This window comes from Chiloscyllium plagiosum, unplaced genomic scaffold (assembly GCF_037043375.1).
Source record: "Chiloscyllium plagiosum isolate Xiang-an unplaced genomic scaffold, Cpla_swu_hap1 HiC_scaffold_4, whole genome shotgun sequence".
Classification (NCBI taxonomy): domain Eukaryota; kingdom Metazoa; phylum Chordata; class Chondrichthyes; order Orectolobiformes; family Hemiscylliidae; genus Chiloscyllium; species Chiloscyllium plagiosum.
The window spans coordinates 137,178,084-137,192,301 of record NW_028270142.1 but is presented as its reverse complement, the minus strand read 5'-3'; the positions used below and the strand labels follow the sequence as shown (position 1 = coordinate 137,192,301).

General features: G+C 42.6%; 1 protein-coding gene across 1 annotated transcript in view; it reads left to right on the top strand.

The window, feature by feature from the left end:
• LOC122548764 (cadherin-7-like) overlaps positions 1-3,261 on the top strand; it is a 168,816-nt gene extending 165,555 nt beyond the window's left edge. The window contains exon 12 of the mRNA XM_087986720.1: positions 1,546-3,261. Coding sequence (XP_087842846.1) covers positions 1,546-2,039 — 494 coding nt within the window. The 3' untranslated portion in view covers positions 2,040-3,261. The remainder of the gene's footprint in view (positions 1-1,545) is intronic.
• The last annotated feature ends 10,957 nt before the right edge of the window (positions 3,262-14,218 follow it).

The window sequence follows — 14,218 nt, the reverse complement described above, 5'->3', positions numbered from 1 at the left end:
AACTGTAAGTATAATTACAGCTTCATGGAAAGGAAAGTCCTGCAAAACTTCGATGTAACTTTTAATGATCCAAAGTGGTCTTGTATAAGAAACAGTCATTTCTAAGTTTGACTGGTTTTTCTTTTCCGTTGACAGAATTCCACCAAAGCAACAAAGTTGACAACAGAATAGCAGCTCAGGGGAAATTTGAATGAAGATATAGTTGTGATAACTTTGAAGATTCTGAGCAAAGAAAGCCTAGTTATCCTCCTGGCTCTTTCATAATTGCACAGAATTTGTTGTTTGGATCATCATATTTTTGCATATTTCCCTGCTCACGGCTGCATTGCAATCATATTATGTATTATTCACTCTGCAGGTGAAGAGATTTCATGAAGCAAATGCATTGGCCCATTTCTATTAAAATTGTCTTTATAAACCACCCAACAAGCGTTTTACAGTAAGCAATTCGCACAGAGGCTAAATTTTCCAAACGTCTTACACAATGGAGAAATGATGTGGTGGTGGCAGTGTTGACAAAGTTAGAAGTTACATGACTGCAGGTTATAGTCCAACAGGTTTGCATCGCCAATATTTCCAGGATTATCCCTGTTACCTTTCTTAAACAAAGGAACAACTGAGAACTGGCTATTTTCTGGTCTTGCCTGAGGCTGAGGAGGATATAAAGTTCTTTGTCAAGGGCCCATCAATCTCCTCCCTTGCCTCCCTTAGTATTCTAGGATAGATCCCATCAGGCCCCTGTGATTTATCCACTTTAATGCTTTTCAAGACACCCAAAACCACCTCCTCCTTAATATCGACATGCCCTAGGATATTAGCTTACCCCTCCCTAATCTTGCCATCACTCACCTCCTTCTCCTTGTTGAATGAGTTGGATAAGTGGGTGGCACGGTGGCACAGTGGTTAGCACTGCTGCCTCACAGCGCCAGAGACTTGGGTTCAATTCGCGCCCCAGGCGACTGACTGTGTGGAGTTTGCACGTTCTCCCCGTGTCTGCGTGGGTTTACTCCGGGTGCTCCGGTTTCCTCCCACAGTCCAAAGATGTGCAGGGTCAGGTGAATTGGCCATGCTAAATTGCCCGTAGTGTTAGGTAAGGGGCAAATGTAGGGGTATGGGTGGGTTGCGCTTCGGCGGGTCGGTGTGGAGTTGTTGGGCCGAAGGGCCTGTTTCCACACTGTAATGTAATCTAATCTAATCAAAGTGTAATATTTTCAGAAATTTTCTCTGGAATAAAGAAAGTTAAGGCATGTGTTGCAACAAAGGAAAGACTCAATTTGATTCCCTTTGAATCAGCAATAGTCACTGTGCACATTATTTTGGTCCAACTGATGCAAGTAAGTGGAGCAAGTGGGACTTGAAAAATTTGGTAACACTAGGGAAACCTTACCTTTTACCTGAGCCAAGGGGTAGGGACATTAACACAAGACCCCATCCAATTGTCACCACGTAATGCGTTTGGGTAACAATGCAGACAAGCAGGAGATTAGTTAGTGTGTGCAGTGCAATTAGCTACCCTGACCATTTTCCTTCCTGTTTCCTCCTCAGCATTTGTGTTTCTCCTCCTGGTACTCCGGCGGCACAGGAAAGACCCTCGCTTTGCCACCGAACGCGACGACATCCGCGAAAACATCGTCAGCTACGACGACGAAGGTGGGGGTGAAGAGGACACGGAAGCGTTCAGCATGGCCACCTTGAGGAACTCTCAGGTCAGGCGTGGCTCCAGAGCAAGGAGAGGCGTGAAGTCCGACATTCCGTCAGCTTACAGGCAGTCGCTCCGTGGGATGCCGGATCAAGCCGTCTTCCGAGAGTTCGTCAGGGAGAGGCTGAGAGAAGCTGACTCTGATCCCTCAGCTCCCCCATTCGATTCTTTGCAGATGTACGCATTTGAGGGGACCGGCTCAGTCGCTGGGTCCTTGAGTTCTTTGGCTTCATCCTGCTCGGGTTTCGACGATTATTACGATTACCTCAGTGACTGGGGACTATGCTTCAATACGTTGTTGGATCTGTACGGGGATAATGGAAATCAACCAGATACATGAAGCAAGGGAGGGAGAAGAACATTGAAATTTCATGGCAAGGGATATTCTTCTGATTTTGCAATTCTAATGTCAAGCCTGCCCACCTCTGCAAGTGTGTATTGAACGTTTCACCACCAGGAATTTTCTATTTGTTTCTTTTAAATCCCGTAAGTTATTGTTGCAGCCCACCTGAGTTTCTGAAATGCTGGTCCAGCCATCAGAACCCCAATACCTAAAAGTTACCTGTAGTCAGGTGGTTTGCAGAATTCTTTACCCTGTGTAGGAGATATCGCAGAATCTCTGAATGTGTCATCTGAATGAGATATGAGCTTTTAACTGGAACGTGTTGAGGAGATACCTGTCTTCTCAATCCATTCCCATTCCACATCTGGTCTAGATTTTGAGACTTCTGTTACTAACAAAATAATGAAGTGACATCTTTATCAGGACAGTCCTGGACTTGATGAACGTGAATTCAAGAGTACCAATAAGACCAGCCTCAGATCACTCTCCAAATGTACTCTTTGCACAAACTGCAAAGTGGGGTTTAGTCAGGGGATGGAGCAGGTGTGGATCAGCTCTCACATTCCTGTTTCTGAGCCCAGAAGGACGTGTAGCTAACATTCCCCCCTTAGCTTATTGAGTACTCAACTCAGACTGGCATCCCCAGTGGAGCATTGTGGAAGTGCTGCACTGGCAGAGGTGCTTTCTTTCTCATGAGATCCTTGCGCACGAGCGTCAAAGATCTGACTCGTTTATCCCTTCCTGGATGCTCCTTCGCACAGATTATTTAGTCACTGTTATTTGTGGGATCTTGCTGTGTGTGGTTTGCCTGTGTCTGACATTATAACGGTGACAGCAGCTAAGAAAGCATTTGATTGGCTGCAATGTGCCATGGGCGCCCTGAGGTCATAACAGGCAGGTTCTTTCTCACGATCTAAAAGTTATTGCTGGTGATCAACTACGTGCTGACATTCAGTATCAAACTCTGTGAAGGTATAAATGTGCTAATGGCTTTGCTTTAACAGCTGAGGGAGAAAAGAGATAGGGGCACATTTGTGTCCCACAGTTGCATCAAGAGCAGTAATTTCAAGCCTTTGGTACATGTTCCCTTGCAAAATATTCCTTTTGTTTTTACACTTTGTTGGAAAACTAGAATGGTCGTCTGTGGCTGACAATCCCCCATTGTAATGGTCAACATAATTTTTGTGTTGCATTTTATGTAAAGAATCATCGTTTATGATTCTGATTCTGTTGACTTTTCTTGCTCTTCGCATTTTACATGTTCAGAGAACATCTGGGTTTATTCAGGAGAAAGATGCTGGAAAACTAAATGCTTGCTTTTCTTGTTGTACAGTGTGTACATCAAACAAAGTCAGCTCTGCATGCTTCACAACAAAACTGATTCCACTTTAACCCAGGCTCTGAGAATCACCCATTGCTACTTCACTGCGACACTAACAATTCATGTTAGGGATGGTTTTGTGACTAGCCAATGCCAGGAAAGGAAGTAGCAACTAGTTCGGCCCAACTAGTCCACACCGACCCTCCAAAGAGTAACCCACCCAGACCCATTTCCCTCTGATTAATACACCTAACACTATGGGCAATTTAGCATGGTCAATTCATCTAACCTGCACACCTTTGGATTGTGGAAGGAAACCGGAGCACCTGTAGGAAACTCACGCAGACACGGGGAGAATGTGCAAACTCCACACAGACAGTCGCCCAAGGGTGGAATTGAACCTGGGTGCCTGGTGCTGTGAGGCAACAGTACTAACCACTGAGTCACCGTGCTGCCCTAATTATATTATATTATGTTATATATTATGTCATTATATTCGTCTATGCCTTTCTTCCCCCTTGGCTTTCATGATGCCATTCATTTCAATCATCACATGTTTCATTCTCATCATGCACTCGGTAAATAAATCGTTTCTGAACTCATTATTGGATTATCAATGATCACCTCTACTTGTTTTGGATTCTCCGATAATTGGAAACATCTTCTCAACCTCTTTCTCTGCCAGTACTGCCCTTTGTAGTTGTGAAGAACTCAATAATGAAGATAAAGAAACCTTGGCTCATCTTGAAATATAATTAGAAGTGGATAGAGTCATTTAGGGAAAAGAGCTCTCAATGGAGCAATCCACTCCATTGCCTGCATCCAGCCCTTATGTCCTGCAAGTTTATTTGCTTCATTCACTCACCCAAAGTGTTGATAAAACTAATGATGATCTTTGCTTCCGTCACCCTTGTGTGAAGCAAGCTCCACTGTTGAGGTTGATAACTTTCCTCTACACATTTCTGCTACATCTTTTGCCCAAACCCTTAATTCTGGGTTCTGTTCACCTTTACACCATTAACTATAAAAGAAAAATATTCCTTGTCTACTGTGTTCTTGTGCACTTGTATCAAATTTCCCCTCAACCTCCTTTGCTCCAAAATAACTCCCCAATAGCTCCAAACAAATGTAACTAACAAGACTATAAATAGAAGCATTATCTCCAAATAATGACAATGAGTAGGAGAGGTGAGATATATCACTGGAAAAGAAGGATTTTTCAGGGAGTAAGAAAGGTAGAGAGTAAGCTTATCTTTAAATGGGTGGCAAGGTGGCTCAGTGGTTAGCACTGCTGCTTCACAGCGCTAGAGACCCTGGTTCCATTCTGACCTCAGATGACTGTCTGTGTGGAGTTTGCACATTCTCCCCATGTCTGTGTGGGTGTGCTCTGGTTTCCTCCCACAATCCAAAGATGTGCAGGCCAGGTAAGTTAGCTATGATAAATTGACCATTGTGTTAGTCAGGGATAAATAGGGGAATGGGTCTGGGTGGGTTACTCTTTCGAGGGCCGGTGTAGCCTGATTCCATACTGTAGGGAATCTATCTATCTGAGAGCCAGGGAAGTGTATTTAGATAAAGATTGGTTTCTTTCAAAAGTAATAATTTACGCACAAATAAAATTCTTTTTACTATAAATTGCTGGGGTCGATGGATCTCTCCAAGAGCCTGATGAAAATGGAAAAAATCTACACATCTATCAAGAAGTCAGGGGTCAAAGGATCACCACTACCTACCAAATCCTGTCCACCATCCACACAGCACAAGTCAGGAATGTGATGGATATTCCCCACTTGCCTGCATGGGTGCAGCTCCGACAACAATCAGGAAGCTCAACACCATCCAGGAGAAAGGAAATTGTGCAGTTGGTGCCACCAAGTTAAAGCATCGCTGGAATTCTGGCAGATATAGTGTTAAAATATAATGGAGAGTGAGACTATTGGAAACATTGTATATATCCTAGCTCTTTGAAAGAGCTGTGTCCAATTATTCCTACTCAGAACCACAGAATCACCCAATTGTTAGAGAGCACAAAAAGCCTTTTGGCCTATCATGCTTGTACAGCTCTTCAAATGAATATCATTACCAAGTGCCACGTTCCTTCCACCAGACTCTTGCACACCATTTTGATCCAAATGATCCTCCAATACCCTCCTGAATGCCTCAATTGAACCTGCATCTACCATATTTCCAGGCAGTGCATTTGATAGCCTAAATACTCTATGTGAAAATCTTTTTCCGACATCAGATTTGCTCCTCTTGTAGATCATTTTAAATCTATTCCTTTCTGTTCTTTCTCCTTTACAAGTACAACAAAAGTTTTCTCCCTATCCATTCTATCCAGGCTTCTCATAATTTTGAAAATTTCTATTCGATCTTCTTACAGCTGTCTTCACAATCTTCCTCATAACTGAAGCTTCTCATTCCTGGAACCATTCTTGTAAATCACTGCTGCACTCTCTCCAATATGTTCACATCAAGTGGTGTCCACAACTATACACAATGGTCCTGCTGAGAGCCAGCAAGTGCCCTGTCCAAGTTCAATGCCACTTCCTCACTCTTGTACCCTATCCCCCTATTAATAAAGCCCAGGGTACTGCATGCTTTCCTAACTTTTCTCTCCACTTGTCTTGCCATCCTCAATGATCTGTGTACAGATATGCTCAGCTCCTGCACTCCCTTTACATTATTTAAATTGGTTTTCGATGTCCATTGCACCACGGTGCACATCCTCTGCCTTGAACCATATCTGTCCACTCCACCCAACTTGTCAATACCCTTTTGGAGTTGTACACAGTCCTCCTCATGGTTCAAAATACTTTCAAGAATTTTGAGTCCCCTGAGAAATTTGAAATTGCTGTGCAGAGGGTGGAATGGTGGCTCAATGGTTAGCACCACTGCCTCACAGTGACGGGGACCTGGGTTTGATTCTAGCCTGTGTAGAGTTTGTGCATTCTCTCGGTGTGGATGTGCTCAAGTTACCTCCCACAGTCCAAAGATGTGCAAGCTAGGTTGATTGGCCATGCTGGATTGCCGATAGTGTGCAGGCTAGGTGGGTTAGCCATATATGATGCTAATGTTGTGCAGATTGGGTGGGATGCTCTATGGAGATTAGTGTGAACTTGATGGGCTGAAAGGCCTGTTTTCACACTATAGGGATTCTATGCCCTCCTTGTATCAAGATGTACATCATTTATTTGTATACACATATTATTTAGTTTTATTCCTAGTTCTCTCCATCCCCAGTTTGCTTGACAATGAGCTGGGGATTCTCTGATTTCTGATCCTCCTGACAATTTAATCTGCTGGGGGCGGGGAAAGGGGGTTGCACTGGGGGTTAGTAATCTCAGGAAACAAACATTTGGTAGCTTTGTGTATCATTTCTCCAGCTCCTGTTTTAACACAGCTATTAACACATTTAATATAATGGATTCACATCTCTGCCAAATAGAGTTGATCACTGCATATGAATGTTTGCATTGCCAGTATGCTAATATTCCACTAAGTGATCTCTAGTTTATATATATCTTTCTCCCCATGACACTGGTGACTATTGGTACTCTAATAATTCGCTCCCCATGAAGGCAAGAAGGATACCTGAATGTTGTGTCCAAATAGTTTCCTCTGAATTAAAGATCAGTGTTGCTGGGAATTAGTGCACATTTGAATGTAGCACCTAGGCTGACAGTACCTGATTTTAAGCAACTGTCCTTTAATGGGATCGGATTCACTGAGTGTGCTTCTGGACAAATGGTTCCTAACTCATCCTTGGCAAAGACTGTCACTGGCAATATTTCCAATAATTTTTCTAATATCTACAGAAGTGTGCCTGCTGGAAGGAAAGTGAAAAAGGAAGCATAACTGGAGCCATTTCTGTAACTAGTGACATGGATGGAGAGTCTTTTATCAAGACAGGCATTCTGTTGTACACAGTAATTTTGACGAGAGTCAGAAACTGCTGAGCTCAAGCATATGCTGAGCCTGTTCAAAATACTTTATGGCTATTTTGAAAAACATTGTCAGAAATGTGCTTTTTCTTCAGTCATTTTTCTGCATATCTTAGGTATATCTTGGCTTTACATTTGCATTCATTATGTTGAAAAATATCACCAGGATCATTTGGTTGGAAAAGATATATTTCTTGTGCTTACCTTTGCTTCAACAATATTAAGCAGTCAGCGGAATCAGGCCCTTCAGCCCATTGATTCTGTTCGCCCATTCACTGAGATCATGGCTGATCCGATAATCCTCAAATCCACTTTCTTACACAAGACACAAGTCTGGAGTGTGATTGAACACTCCCTGAATGACTGTAGCTTCAACAAACTCAACACGCCTGGCACTACCTAAGACTTCTTAACAGACTTCCCATTAAAAACCTTCAATATTCATTCCTTCCACCACTGGTGCATCGCTTTCGCCAAGAGGACAAAGGCAGAAGGGACATGGGAGCATCACTATTTGCAAGTTCCCCTTCAAGAATGAACAAGCTGCCTACATCACTGTTCTTTCACATCACAGGGTCAAAATCCCTGCACTTGATGTACTGCAGTGCTTCAAAAAGATGGCTCACCACCACCATCCCAAGAGCAATTAAGGAAGGACACTGAGTGCTGGACTTACCCACATCCCATAAACAGATATTGTTCTGATGATTTGTATCCTGAGATAAATTTCCAGAATTCTGGTACTCCAGAAATACAGAACCAAAGATCCAGGAACTCACTTGGCACTTCAGGCTGGTATTGGTAAGATCATGGTCCTGACATCGGAACTAGATCGATGTAAAGCCGGACGGAGTGACCCATTGCTGAAAACCACATTAGTTACATTACCAGCTGATAATTCCCTGTATTTTACAACCAGGAATTACTGAAAACCTATTGAGTTATTTAACACTTGCTGTATGAGTTGTTTCGATACCAACATTTGGACTTTAACCTTTGTCCATGTCACAAAATTGCCTGTGGTTGCCTGTGGAATCTTTTATTGCATATTAATTCGAAACATATATTGCCAGTTTTCTATTTATATATATCTTTAAAAATAAAATATTTTGTCTGCAATAATAGAGTCAGTGTATTGGATTTGCACAAGAGAACTTCAGCGTGTACGCAAGAATGTAGGTGCAGTTTGGGTGAATTGGTGATCTGGTATTGTCAATGTGAGGCTACTAAGTCTTCAAAATGGAAGCAGGCCATTCAGCCCAATGGGTCTGTGCTGGTTTTTATAGCCTACATCAGCCATCTCCCACCCTTTTTTAAAATCACAACCATAACCATGTTCTTCAATGCCTTTCTCCTTTGTGCACGTTTCTAGCTGCCCCCAAAGGGTTTAAGCAAATCCCAGTTCCCACAGCAACTTTCAAAAAAGCAGAGTCACACAACACAGAAAAGGCCTATCGGCCCGTCGAGTCTGCACCAACCCATCTACGCTAGTCCCACTTCGCAGCAATTGACCCAGCACTTTAATGTTACGACATTTCAAGTGCTCATCCACATACTTTTTAAAGTTTGTGAGCTTACCCTCCTCAATGACCCTCCCGGGCAGTGCATTCCAGCTTCCCACCACCCTCTGGATGAAAACATTTTTCTTCAAAATTCCTTTAAACCTCATTTCACATTAAATGTGTGCTTTCTGGTTATTGACCTTTCAACAACGGAGAATAGCTGCTCTCTATTCAGCGCTGTCCTTGGCTTCCATAATCTCATACACCTGTAGAGAATAGGCCATAGCTGTTCTCACTGTGCAGCTGAATAGAAATTTAGTTCAGCCACATTTGGAATATTGTGTACAGGTCTGTTCACCACACTGCCAGAAGGATGTGGAGCATTTGGAGAGGGGGTGGAAAATGCTTACCAGGATGTTGCCTTGTTTGGAGAGTATTAGCTATGAGGAGAGATTAAATAAACTTGGGGTTTGTTTTCACTGGAACATCGAAGGATGAGTGGTGACCTACTGGAAGTTTAATAAATTGAGAGGCATGGATAAAATGGATAGCCAGAGTCTTTTGAACAGGTTAGAAAAATAACTAACCGACATGGGTTTAAGCTAAAAGAAGGTAAGGTGAGAAGCAAGTCTTTTACACTGCGGGTGGTAAGTATCTGGAATATGCTGTCAGAGGAAGTGGTAGAGTTAAAACATTTAACAGACATTTGGACAGAAAATAGGCAACGAATAGGAAAGGTTTAGAAAGACATGGGACCAAATGCAGGCAAGTGGGACTAGTTTAGTTTGGGAAACGAGGTCAGCATGGATGAGTTGGACTGAAGGGTCTGTTTCCGTGTTGTATGTCTCTATAACTCAATGAAGGCTGATACAATTGCAATGTTTAAGAGGCATCTTGACACATACATGAATAGGAAAGAAATAGAAGGATACAGACCACACAGGGGCAAAAGGTTATTATTTTGGAAGATGCATCATTTTACTTTGGAAATATCTCTGCATTGTCTTGGTAGGCCGAAGGGCCTGTTCCTGTGCTGTACTGTACCTCAGTCAGATCCTCTCCCAGCCTCTCTGCTATAAAGAGTTTATCCAGCCTCTCTGCTGAGCTGAACTTTTCCATCCCAGGCAGCATCCTGGTGAATCTCCTCTGCAGCTCTCCAGGGCAATCACATCCTTCCTGTAGTGTAGTGACCAGAACTGCACACTGTACTCCAACTGTGGCTTAGCCAAAGTACTGTACAGTCTCAACTTGACCTCCCTGTTCTTATACCCCATGTCATGACTGATAAAGACCCTGATAACGATTCAGAACTACCCTGCATAGCTCCTATATTTGGTATGTGCACAGATGAATTCACTATGAGACTATTAGTATTGTCTTGCAACAACTGAGGCAGCAGGGTATCCATTTTGAGATGGCTTTACCCAGCTAACAGGAAATATGTGCAAGTGCTGGGATTAGAATATCATTATCTCTCAGTATAATAACTGCCTGAAGAAATCCCTGGTGAACCTAATGTCAAAAAGACTTTTTGCCTTTCCTGGTTTGTTAATCCTTGTTGAACCACATAAGATCCTGAGGGGATTTGGTATGGGGGATGTGGGATGTTTCCCCTTGAGAGACTGGAACTAAAAGACACCATTTACAATGAAGGGGTCTTCCACCTAAGCTTGGAGAAGTTATTTCTCCCAGAGGGTCAGGCCTCAGTTTTTGCCAGAGAACATGGAAGATGGGTCATTGACTACATTTAAGAATGAGGGAGTTTGAGTCTTGATTGGGGAGGAAGCCAAAGGTTATCATGGGGAGGCAAGGCAGCAGAGTTGAGGCCACATCTGCCATGATCTTAGAAAATGGAATCGAATTAACCACCCTGCTCTGAGTTCTTACATTCATTGATAATGTTTAGATATCTGTACTCTTTTGGCTTTTGTGTTAAGCATTGAAATGTTCTTATAACCACTCATCACAAAGTTAATCACAATTGCTCCTGTGCCAGATGTACCACTGCATACAAAATAGGCATCTGATGAGAAATCAGTGCCTTAATTGACCAGAAAGCAGCTAAACCATAAGCCTATACATTACTGATTGTAACTCACAATCACCATAGCCACTTTACAGGAAAAAGATGTAAATGACCAGAGCATAATTGCAAAGATTGATTGATAAGAATTTTTGAAGATAGATTATTGTCTTTTTAGAACTCCGTCAAATGTATTCAGAGCTACTGATCGCTCCATTACAAAACCTTCACTCCTTTTAGACCCAGTGAGTTTCAAATAATGTGTGTTTAATGGCTGCTATAGACTTCATGTAAAGGTAGCCACTTCATGTAGAGGCAACCAGCACAGTTTTGAGGAAGTTGTCAAAAAGACTGATAAGGGTAGAGCAGTACACATTGTTTACTTGGATTTTAGTATAGCCTTTGACAAGGTTCTGTATAGTAGAGTTAGGTTATTTGGGATTCAGTGTAAGCGTGTCAATTGGATGAATAATTGGCTTAATGGCTTAATGGTAGGAGACAGAGAGTAATGGTGGAGGGTTGCCTTTCAGATTGGATCCCTGCGACCAGTGGTGTTCCACAGGGATTGGTTCTGAGTTCTCTTCTGTTTGTCAGTTATATAAATGATTTGGATGAGAATATAGAAGGCGCGGTTAGTAAGTTTGTAGATGACCCTGAAATTGGTGGCATAGTAGACAGTGATGAGAGTTTTTTTTTAAATTACAAAGGGATCTTGATCAAATAGGTCAATGGGTTAAAAAATGGCAGATGAAGTTCAGTCTAGATAATTGCAGGGTATTGCATTATGGTCCAACAAACAATGACAGAGCTTATACAATTAATGAGGAGACAGTGAGGTCTGCAGATGCTGGAGATCAGAGCTGAAAATGTGTTGCTGGAAAAGCGCAGCAGATCAGGCAGCATCCAGGGAACAGGAGAATCGACATTTCGGGCATAAGCCCGAATTCCTGAAGAAGGGCTTATGCCCGAAGCGTCGATTCTCCTGTTCCCTGGATGCTGCCTGACCTGCTGGGCTTTTCCAGCAACACATTTTCAGCTCTTATACAATTAATGACAGGGCCTTGGGTAGTTTTGCAGAACAGAGGGACCTAGGGGTGCAGAAGAGATTTACCAGGATGTTGTCAAGTATGGAAGGTTTCAGTTATATAGAAAGGCTGGATAGTCGAGGACTTTTTTCACTGGAGTATAAGAGATTGAGAGGCAATCTGACAGAAGTTTATAAAATAATGAGAGGTATAGGTAGAATTAATGATAGGATGGGGGACTTCAAGACAAGGGGACACATTTTTTGGGGGGAGGACAGAGATTTAAAAAAGACATGAGGCAAATTGTTTTACACAGGGGGCAGTCCGCGTATGGAATGAATTTCCTGAGGAAGTGTGGGTGTGGGTACAATCAAATTGAAAGATATTTGAATGGAGACATGAATAGGAACGATTTGGAGGGACATGAGCAAGCAGCAGGCAGGAGGGGCTAGTTTAGGTTTGTACTATGTGGGGCAGGGTCTGTTTCCGTGCTCTATGACTGTGTGACTCCATGACTATGGAAAGCTAGCCAGCCAGCATACAAATTACAATTAGATTTCTTCAAACATCCATTTTCCAGAAGAAAGTGCAGACCATATTTTTGCATTTAAGGAATAAGTTACTAATATACATTGCTCACCAACAAAATTTTAATTCATATAAAACTTTGTGTCAACCCGAGACAATCAATTTCTGCAGGTCTCCAAACATACATAAATAGTCTTCATTTCACAAGATCTGCTGGATTGTGTTTGACTGTTTCTCTAACATCTGGATTGTGTTTGACTGTTTCTCTAACATCTGGTGATTCACTTGTGCCTCTTTCAATCAGGAAATTTGTCATCCTTACCCAATCTGACATATAAACAGAAACTAGCAGCAGGAAAAGGCCATTCAGCCCATCAAATGCTTATGCCATTCAATTAGATCATTCTTGATTCTCTATCCCAATGTCATACTCCAGCTCTTTCCCCTTGAGTCTCTGGAAATCAACTTTTCTCTTTCATTATTAAATAAGTGTCTTGGATTCCGCATCTTTCTGGGGAAGACAATTACGCATGTTCATCACCTTCTGAGAGAAGACATTTCACTTTATCTGTGCTTAAGGCAGCCTGCCCGAGCCCATGACCCTTTGTTCTGGGCACCAAACCGAGGGAAGCATCATTCCTGCACCAAGTCTGTCCAACTCTGTCAGAATCTGATATGTTTCAATGCAACCCCCTGTCATTCTTTGAAACTCCAGTGAATACAGGTCCATTTGACCCAGTCTCTCCTCATGGACAAACCTGCTACTGCAGGAGTCAGTCCAGTGAAACCTCGCTACATTCCCTCAGTAGCTCACATCCCTTTTCTTGCATGTGATTCCAGATCCACAGTAATGTGGGTGACACTCAATTGCTCACTGGAATGGCCTGGCAAGCCAATTTGTGGTGAAGAGTGGCTAAATACTGACCTCACATCCCTTCAATAAATAGTCACGAATAAAACAATAATTTATGCCCTTTTCACTCAGCCTCATTTTAGCTCAGAGAGCTCCATGCTGAGGCTGAAGCCATGTTGTTTACAGCTATTTCACTCATTGTTATTGGGCAATGCATTAGCAGAGTTTGCCAATTAAAAGTGGAGCAGGTATATTTGCAATTTTGAACAGATTTTACTTCTGCCAGTTTATAACCCTGAGGATTAATTTTACTCCCTTGATGTTTCTAAACATTCATTCCATTTCTTCAGTGACAACATCCAGTATAGTGTTCGCAAGATGTATTCACTTCAATCTGCAGTTGGAAGTCTTTGAAAACATGATAAGGTATAAATTAGCAAGGTGTCTCAGTGGCTAGCACTGCTGCCGCACAGTGCCGTGGACCCGGGTTCAATTCCAGCCTCATGCGACTGTCTGTGTGGAGTTTGCACATTCTCCCCAAGTCCGTGTGGGTTTCCTCCCACAGTCCAAAGATGTGCAGGTTAGGTGAATTAGCCATAGTAAATTGCCCATGGTGTTCAGGGATGTGTAGGTTAGCTGCTTATTCAAGAGAAACATAGGGGAATGGGTCTGTGTGGGATACTCTTCAGAGGGTTGGTGTGGACTTATTGGGCCAAATGACCTGTTACCACACAGTAGGGATTCTATGATAAGTCACAAAATGGTTACAGCACAGAAAGAAACCATTCAGCCCACCTTCTCTGTACTCGCTCTCCAAATGAGTGATTTACTTAGAGCCATTCCTCCACCTTTTCCCTCTAGCCCTCCATGTTCTTCTTCTACTGATGATCATCTAATTCCCCCTGGAATGTCTCACTTCAGCCTGCCTTCACCACACTGTCAGACACTGCATTCCACATCATAACCACTCTCTGGATGAA